This window comes from Primulina huaijiensis, chromosome 11, assembly GCF_012295235.1.
Source record: "Primulina huaijiensis isolate GDHJ02 chromosome 11, ASM1229523v2, whole genome shotgun sequence".
Taxonomy (NCBI): domain Eukaryota; kingdom Viridiplantae; phylum Streptophyta; class Magnoliopsida; order Lamiales; family Gesneriaceae; genus Primulina; species Primulina huaijiensis.
The window spans coordinates 7,057,146-7,066,088 of NC_133316.1; the positions used below are offsets into that span (position 1 = coordinate 7,057,146).

Here is an 8,943-nt window from a genome sequence, read left to right on the forward strand (position 1 = left end):
TAAAGACAATGCTCATTTGACAGATGAGAGTGTCGCTGATGTCCCCTTCGTCTGGTACCATTGTTATATGTAGATGGATCCATCAACCTACAGCTGATACGAAAGTCACAATTAACGATATGAATTACGTATATGATGAAAAAAATGTTGATGATGAAAGAAAAAATGTTTAAAGTGGTGCATGTTCATGAAAAGTTATTTTATTAAAATTATCTTTCATTGTTGCTTGTGAACGTATATGTATTATTTGTTATCATGGTTAAGATTTGTGGAGTCAATAGACTCACTAGGTATGATCGATGTCGGTGAGCATGGTGTTGTTGTCAAGTCAAGACTATACAGTGCTTAAGTATATTTCTTTTTCTTTCTGTGTCTTGACCGTTAAAATAATCTACCCCTGTAAATTGTGTTTTAAATAGTGTGGTCATTTTTCGGGCTAGATTCTCCAGCTAGGACTGAATCCTTGGGCTTTTACTGAAGTTATGTCCCATGCAACTTTAACTGATCTTACAAGATTTATTTCTAAAAGTTTAATGAATCATTTTTTGTTGAGATCAAATGTTCCTGCTGCGACTCTCATAGTTGATATCCAATCATCTATGAATTCTTCTCCGTTTTTTATCTATGACCCTGAGATTTGCAAAAGCTTCTGCAAGGTAATGGAGATAATTGGGTCAATCATTTCTAAAGTTGTCACCAGATTAATTTCTTTTTTGAAATATTTTTAATTAGATTGATCATTTTTTTTCGCTGGTTATATGTTTTGGCATCACCTTGGCCATCTGTTTTTGGTGTAATAACGTTCAATACCAAAGGATAGTGGTAACTTTTCTACCGAAGTCCTTTTCCTAGACCTTGTTTGTTGTTCTAGACTTTGGATTCTTGTTTGAATATCTTTAATGTTACAAGAAATTTCTTTTTTGTTTTCAAAGATTTTTTTTCACTTTTGTGGTACATAATACAATATAATGCTATAATTCTGTACCGTCTTTTGGATTTTTTTAAGATCTCCAGAGAGCTTAGAGGAATCCAGTACTATTTCCAAAAACTTATTAGACTGAATTATAAATTTACCTTTGGATTCTGATAAGTTCCACATTGCTTCTCATATCTAACCTTGGTTAGATTTTCTTGTTCCAAATACTCCAAAGTATTAGAATAATTCCTGCAAATAATTAATCTCGAACCTGTGTTCGGATCCATATTATTTGAAAAAATTCTCTTACTCAAATATTTAATTACATAATAATAATAATTTTATATGTTTGAAATAATTCTACCACAACTCATATACCATTTCTAGTCCAAGTAAATCAAAATATAATGACATTTTTGTCATTTTTAGCATTTTAGAGAGTTTAAATAAAAATTTTTGGACGTATAGAATTAATATAAATTTATATTTAAGGATTTATATCTAATTTAGCCATAAAATAATCATATCTAATATAATCCGAAAAAACTTCAGAAAATTATTATAAAACAATGTAAAATTAATTATAATATTTATTAAAAAAAAAACCTCAGTGTCGGTGGGCAGCAGCCGCTCCAACGTCGCTTTCTTCAGTTTGAAGCCAATTTCAATAAACTACACACTCCACACAGCTATACGTGAACTCCATCTATGTAGAGAGAGAGGCAACTTCGGTAGCAGCCCTTAGCCAGTTGTTCTTCCTCGCCCCACTCTCATTCAGCTCAAATTTGTAGATCTGCGGGATGATTGGTTGACTGTTGATGAAATTTGGTTGATTGCGAAGTTGTTTTACTCCCGGAGATTGAACCTGATTTGGATCGTGAGGTGAGTACTAGCGCATTCTCGTAGGGTTTAATTTTTGTGTTTTTGGGTTGTTGTATTGAAATTTGAAGTGATTTGTGGGATTATACGGAATTGAATAGACCGACGGCTAGTTTTTCTCTCACTCACTCTATTTCCTTACTCATTTTCAGTAATGCTTTGTGTCTATTTTTAGATCTGTTGGATCACATATTCGTTGTTTGATGAAATTCAGTTGATCGCGAAGATATCTTGTTGACGGAGATTGAAATAGATATAGAAATGCATTAAATTTTTGCGTGATCTTGAGTTGCGTTTGTAAAATTGGAAACAATGTTGTTTGAGGTTTTACAGAGTTTTTGGGCCTGAATCCAATCGAGGTTGACCACTGGCTTACTTCAGTATAACTAAAGATTTTAAAGTTCTCATTTTTCTTGTTTTTATTTTTGAGGGTGTCGTCCATTCGCCATATATCATATGCATGAGTCGCTCTTATTTTGTGTTATAATTGATTGTCGGCAGGTTGATTTAATTTTAATTTTTTTTAAAAAAATGTTCTTATTGTTTGGCTTTCTTGCAAATATAACTAGATCTGATCTGTCAATGGAGGAAAAATAATTTAGAGTTTAATTTCATTTTCGGTGAATGAGTGTGACAAGAATCACATTTTTGCAGATTTACTTACAGGGGATCAATATAAGGAACTGAGCATTTCCGAAGATCAGTGAAGCTTATAGCTTGCTGATCCAGAATAGATTGCTGTAGACAAGCTAAGTGAAAATGGAACCTGAAGTTGATACTAAGGTGAGGAAAAAATGTTTGATTGTTATCACTGTTGGTGTTAAATGAAGAATCTTTATGTTTTTATGCTTAAAAGGATACCTTGATGATTTAACTATTGGTAGCTTAATCTGTGCCGTGATTCATCAGTAACGTCATCGTGGCTTGTTTATTGAAGTAAGCTATGCGTGTGTGTGTTTTTTTTTTGGGGTCTGGTTCAGCTTTCATATGTTTTTTTGATTGAACTAAACCTTGGGAGCATTATAGCCTCGTAATGAACTGTGATTTTAATTTGTAGGGAAAGAGCTTGAAGAACACTGGGAGCCAGGTTTGTCAGATCTGTGGCGATAATGTGGGCTTGACTGCTGCTGGGGAGCCATTTGTTGCATGCAATGTCTGTGCATTTCCTGTGTGTAGGCCATGCTACGAGTATGAGAGAAAAGATGGGAACCAGTCTTGCCCTCAGTGCAAAACCAGATACAAGAGGCATAAAGGTATAGTTACAGCTTATGCCCATTAAAGTTCTTCTAGAATTTGACAATCCATATTATCTATCAAATTATAGATCATCTTCTGGATTATTATCCATATCTGTGGTGTTTCTTCTGTATTGTACTTTCATACCGTTGATTGTCAATGGAAATTAGTATATTATAGACAGTAAATTCAGTTGCCGTGTTGGGGAGGAAATTTCCAATTTTTTTAATGTAATTTAATTTCAATTTCAAGGATTTAAATATCTTAGATTATTGCTACATCCAACTCCATTAGGTTGATTGCTATTGAAAAGCAAACTGTTACTTGATCCAGAGGAGCATTTATCGGTAGTGGAAACTTGGTCAGACAAATTGATATTACCAACATACACATGATATTTTGTGATATATCAAGTTTGTAGTTGGGCTTTTCTTTCCCCGTGTTTGATCTATCCTTCAACTCGAATTTTTCAACTTCTATTCTAGTTTTCAAATGATGCACCTGACAATGGATTTTGATATTTGCAACTCTCATCTGATGTTTGAAGAAGAATTTTCGATAATCATTGTGCACAGGAAGTCCTGCTATTAGTGGGGATGGAGAGGAGGATACCGTTGTTGATGATATTGACAATGATGTCCATTACTCTGGTGGTAAAAATGAGAAGCGGAAGATTTCAGAGCGCATGTTGAGCTGGCATACAAATTATGGCCGAGGGGAAGATATTGAAATACCAAAATATGACAAGGAGGTCCCTCACAACCGCATTCATTTGCTTACACATGGAACAGATGTAAGTTTTTGTGATTTTGTTTTTAATTTTCTACTTGCTTTCTATTCTGGTCATCTTTATGACGCTTAAGCTTTCCAATCCTCTATGGCATATAGGTATCTGGAGAACTCTCAGCAGCATCACCTGGACGTGTTTCGATGGCATCTCCAATACCTAGTGGTGTTGGGAAACGTATGCGACTGCTTCCTTACAACTGATTTTTATCAATCTGATATTTGTTTTTTGTTCTCTTTGAATTTATGTTAGGCAGTGTTTGGTATGTGCTTCTTCTGTTTACAGCTAGAATTGTGGATCCAGTGAGGGAGTTTGGATCACCAGGCCTAGGTAATGTTGCCTGGAAAGAAAGAGTTGATGGCTGGAAGATGAAGCAGGAGAAACCTGTTGTTCCAATGACAACGAGCCATCCTCCTTCTGAAAGAGGTGGAGATATTGACGCGAGTACGGATATTCTTGTGGATGACTCTCTACTGTGAGTTCCTACTCGATTTAAAGTATATTTGCATACGGATCAAATTGAGCATGGACTAATGAACTATAATATAAATTGTTTCAGATCCATAGGTGATTTTTTCTCTTTTGGCTTGAAAAATCTTCAAATTATGTTTTTTTTTTTATCTGTTAACACTTTTCTTGGTGTAGAAATGATGAAGCCCGGCAGCCTCTATCAAGGAAGGTTTCTATCCCATCATCGAGAATAAATCCTTATAGGATGGTTATAGTATTGCGGCTTATAATTTTATGCATTTTCTTGCACTATCGAGTAACCAATCCTGTGCCGAATGCATTTGCTTTGTGGTTAATATCAGTAATCTGTGAAATTTGGTTTGCTCTATCCTGGATTCTGGATCAGTTCCCAAAATGGCTTCCAATAAACCGCGAGACGTATCTGGATAGACTTGCTCTTAGGTGAGAAATATTTTCATATCTCCACTTCTATATATATCTCTATGCAGTTAGGTTTTCATGTCACCTTTGTTTAACTTCCAAATTCTGTATCATCTGTTGGTTTCTCTATTGTCTTTTCTTTTCTTCTCTTCTTTTCTTATATTATCCAACCATAGTTTTCTCTTAGGTTTGTTTTGTTTTTCTTTTTCTTTTTTGGTAGTCACCTATAAGAATCACTAGTTCTTACTGTTCGCCACTGATTCTGGAAACTTTGTATCAGATATGACCGTGAAGGAGAGCCATCACAGTTGGCTGCAGTTGACATATTTGTCAGTACGGTCGACCCTTTAAAAGAGCCTCCTCTTGTTACAGCCAATACTGTCTTGTCCATTCTTGCTGTTGATTATCCAGTGGACAAGGTCTCATGCTACGTCTCTGATGATGGTTCTGCCATGTTGACTTTTGAAGCTCTATCTGAAACATCAGAATTTGCAAGAAAATGGGTTCCTTTCTGTAAGAAGTACAGTATTGAACCACGGGCTCCAGAATGGTACTTTGCTCAGAAGATTGACTACTTAAAAGATAAAGTTCAGCCATCATTTGTAAAAGATCGCAGGGCTATGAAGGTGAATGACATCTCTTCTATTGAGGCTTATATCCTATGCATTCAATCAAGTTTCTTAGGTTTTTTTCCCCTTCCGTATATTATACAGAGAGAATATGAAGAGTTCAAAATTCGTGTTAATGGACTAGTTGCCAAGGCTCAAAAAGTCCCTGAAGAAGGTTGGATCATGCAAGATGGTACCCCATGGCCTGGAAATAATACAAGAGATCATCCAGGAATGATCCAGGTAAAATCCTGGTTCTCTGGGTATGTAACTTCTGTTGTCATATTGTCAACGCACTTCTTACATATTACAAATTTGTATTAAGTAGGACTGGTCCTATAAGTTAGAGCATTCATAAATTTTGTTAATTGCAATTTGCAGTTAGCAGAGTTCCTCTTCTAAATATAACATCTCTATTTTCTTGATTGCAGGTTTTCCTGGGCCAAAGTGGAGGTCTTGACAGTGAGGGTAATGAGCTGCCCCGTCTAGTATACGTTTCTCGTGAAAAGCGGCCAGGGTTCCAGCATCATAAGAAAGCTGGAGCTATGAATGCACTTGTAAGTGGGCAATAGATATTTGCCCTTTTATGTTTTTCCTGTTGGCACAAATTTAACTTAACACATATTACCATTGCAGGTTCGTGTGTCAGCAGTTCTTACCAATGGACCTTTCTTGTTGAATCTTGATTGTGATCACTACATAAACAACAGCAAGGCCTTGCGAGAATCGATGTGCTTTTTGATGGATCCAAATCTAGGAAAATATGTTTGCTATGTTCAATTTCCACAGAGATTTGATGGTATTGATAAGAGTGATCGATATGCCAATCGCAACACTGTCTTCTTTGATGTGAGTTCATCATCATTGCTATAAATGTTTATCCCTCTGTGGTACTAGATACCACCGAGGATTGTTATAGATGTTATTTCATGGAGCCTTCTTGCAAATATTCTTTTTTAATTTGTTGTAATTTTTTTTTTGCCTTTTGGGGGGTCATCTACCACTACCACTAATATGAACATGTTATTGGGTGATCAGATCAACTTGAGAGGTCTGGATGGCGTTCAAGGCCCTGTTTATGTGGGCACTGGTTGTGTCTTTAATAGAACCGCTTTGTATGGTTATGAGCCTCCTCATAAACCTAAACAAAAGAAATCTGGAGTATTCTCCTCTTGTTTTGGTCGGTCAAGTAAGAGTACTTCTAAATCAAGTAAAAAGGGATCCGATAAAAAGAAATCTAGCAAGCATGTTGATCCCACAGTTCCTATCTTCAGCTTGGATGATATAGAGGAGGGTGTTGAAGGTATGCTTTCTTTTAAAATCAGTAACTTTAGTTACTTGAAATCTTGATTAGGCATGCTAATATCCATTTTCACGGCTGTTTATACTGTTTGATTATTCTGGTTGTGATTGTTCTGTTTCCACCATATTGACTAGTGTCTGAGTACCAATACAGATGATATGTATCTAATAACATTTCATGTTTTGATCCTTTACAATACATAACTAGTCATACGATTAATATTTCATCCTCCGTAAATCTCCTGGTCTGGAAATTGCTCCAGGTGCTGGGTTTGATGATGAGAAGTCATTGCTCATGTCCCAGATGAGCCTTGAGAAAAGATTTGGCCAGTCTTCAGTTTTTGTTGCATCTACCCTCATGGAGAATGGTGGTGTTCCTCAGTCTGCAACACCAGAGACTCTTCTAAAAGAAGCCATCCATGTTATTAGTTGTGGTTATGAAGATAAGACAGAATGGGGAAGTGAGGTTGGTTGGAACACACATGAATTCCTTATATTTTTTTATAACTCAGACAAGGTTCCAACTTCCAATCAAATATAAAGTGATCTGTAATTGTACAAGTGTTTTGTTTTTTCTTATTATTTATTTTTTTCTTTTTTGCTTTTCCCTAAAAGTTCTGATTAGCATGCAATCCATGCCATAATGTTAGAAGACTTATTTTTCCTGGTTCCATTTTCAGATTGGATGGATTTATGGTTCAGTCACAGAAGATATTCTTACAGGATTTAAGATGCATGCTCGTGGCTGGCGATCTATTTACTGTATGCCTCCAAGACCAGCATTTAAAGGATCAGCTCCAATTAATCTCTCTGATCGGTTGAACCAAGTGCTTCGATGGGCCTTGGGTTCCGTGGAGATTTTGTTTAGCAGACATTGTCCTATATGGTATGGCTATCAAGGAAGATTGAAATGGTTAGAAAGGTTTGCTTATGTCAACACTACAATTTACCCAATCACGGCCATTCCCCTCGTACTATATTGTACGTTGCCAGCTGTCTGCTTGCTTACTGGCAAGTTCATAATCCCTCAGGTTAGCTTTTCTCTTAGAATTCATGTCCCTGCCTGAATTTAAAATTTAATATGTCATCTAATTGTCATCTGGACTATACAGTTAATACTTTAATCAATTACAGAACCAACATGCTGTTATACTCTTAACTGCGTACTCATCTTTCAAGAAAATTCACCTGCTCCTCCTTGCAGATTAGTAACATTGCCAGTATCTGGTTTTTGTCCCTCTTTCTCTCCATTTTTGCAACGGGTATACTCGAGATGCGGTGGAGTGGTGTTGGAATCGACGAATGGTGGAGGAACGAGCAATTTTGGGTCATTGGAGGTGTCTCGGCTCACCTCTTTGCTGTTTTTCAAGGTTTGCTCAAAGTACTTGCTGGAATCGACACCAACTTCACCGTCACGTCCAAGGCCTCAGATGAAGACGGGGATTATGCGGAGCTTTACATGTTCAAATGGACAACTCTTCTAATCCCCCCCACAACTCTCCTCATTATTAACTTGGTGGGCGTTGTTGCTGGGATTTCTTACGCAATCAACAGTGGGTACCAATCGTGGGGGCCACTCTTCGGGAAACTATTCTTTGCCTTCTGGGTGATCGTTCATCTGTATCCTTTCCTTAAAGGTCTCATGGGTCGTCAGAACCGTACACCCACGATCGTTGTGGTATGGTCTATTCTTCTTGCTTCAATCTTTTCGTTGTTATGGGTTCGAATAGATCCGTTCACCACTCGAGTCACTGGTCCTGATGTTGAGGAGTGTGGGATTAACTGCTAGAGTGGCTTGAACTTTCGTTGCAAGTTTACATTGAAAGTCTTGAAGAATACTCATATTTTAAAAGTTGCTTGTGTATAACGTTTGTATCTGTGTAGAGATAAGAAAGATATTTATCTTCTTTTTTCCGCTGCTGTTGGTGGCGGAAGAATACAATATTTTTATGTTGTAATTTAAGAAAGTGATTATAGATCCGTGTCCCAAAAAGAATTTCAATTTTACTCGATTAATTAATTTTCCTACTTTAGACGGATTTGTTGGATTATCATTTTTTTTTAACACAAGACGTAGCGAAAGTTTAAAATTATAGGTTTCGACGTTCAAAATTTTTTTTAGGCGTAGTATGAATTTAAATATTTATAAGGTGTTCTAGAATGTTATCTTCACGTAAATTACGTTGGACTTTAAATCAATCTGATATCAGCGGAGAAGACTTTTCTTGTATCTCATTTAGAATTGATCTCGGGCTTTTTATGTCAAATTGGGTCAATGATCGGAGTTGGTACAATGTCGCGTGTCGCGGCGGTGGGTGAAGTTC

General features: G+C 36.6%; 1 protein-coding gene across 1 annotated transcript; it reads left to right on the forward strand.

Moving 5' to 3' along the window:
* Window positions 1–2,449: 2,449 nt before the first annotated feature.
* On the forward strand, window positions 2,450–8,595 carry LOC140987437 (cellulose synthase A catalytic subunit 3 [UDP-forming]-like). Its single transcript, XM_073455939.1, has 14 exons — window positions 2,450–2,578; window positions 2,853–3,048; window positions 3,607–3,824; window positions 3,920–3,995; window positions 4,104–4,293; window positions 4,464–4,730; window positions 4,990–5,335; window positions 5,423–5,560; window positions 5,749–5,874; window positions 5,954–6,166; window positions 6,356–6,620; window positions 6,883–7,085; window positions 7,300–7,650; window positions 7,824–8,595. The coding sequence occupies exons 1-14, from the start codon at window positions 2,555–2,557 to the stop codon at window positions 8,406–8,408; spliced, it is 3,198 nt and encodes a 1,065-aa protein (XP_073312040.1). The 5' UTR covers window positions 2,450–2,554; the 3' UTR covers window positions 8,409–8,595.
* Window positions 8,596–8,943: the final 348 nt, after the last annotated feature.

Bases quoted from the DNA above. Each gene is read 5' to 3' on its own strand.
- LOC140987437 (XM_073455939.1), top strand. From the start codon at position 2,555: ATGGAACCTGAAGTTGATACTAAG. The intron at 6,621-6,882 runs GTATGCTTTCTT...AAATTGCTCCAG, and splicing joins TATAGAGGAGGGTGTTGAAG to GTGCTGGGTTTGATGATGAG. The intron at 7,651-7,823 runs GTTAGCTTTTCT...TCCTCCTTGCAG, and splicing joins GCAAGTTCATAATCCCTCAG to ATTAGTAACATTGCCAGTAT.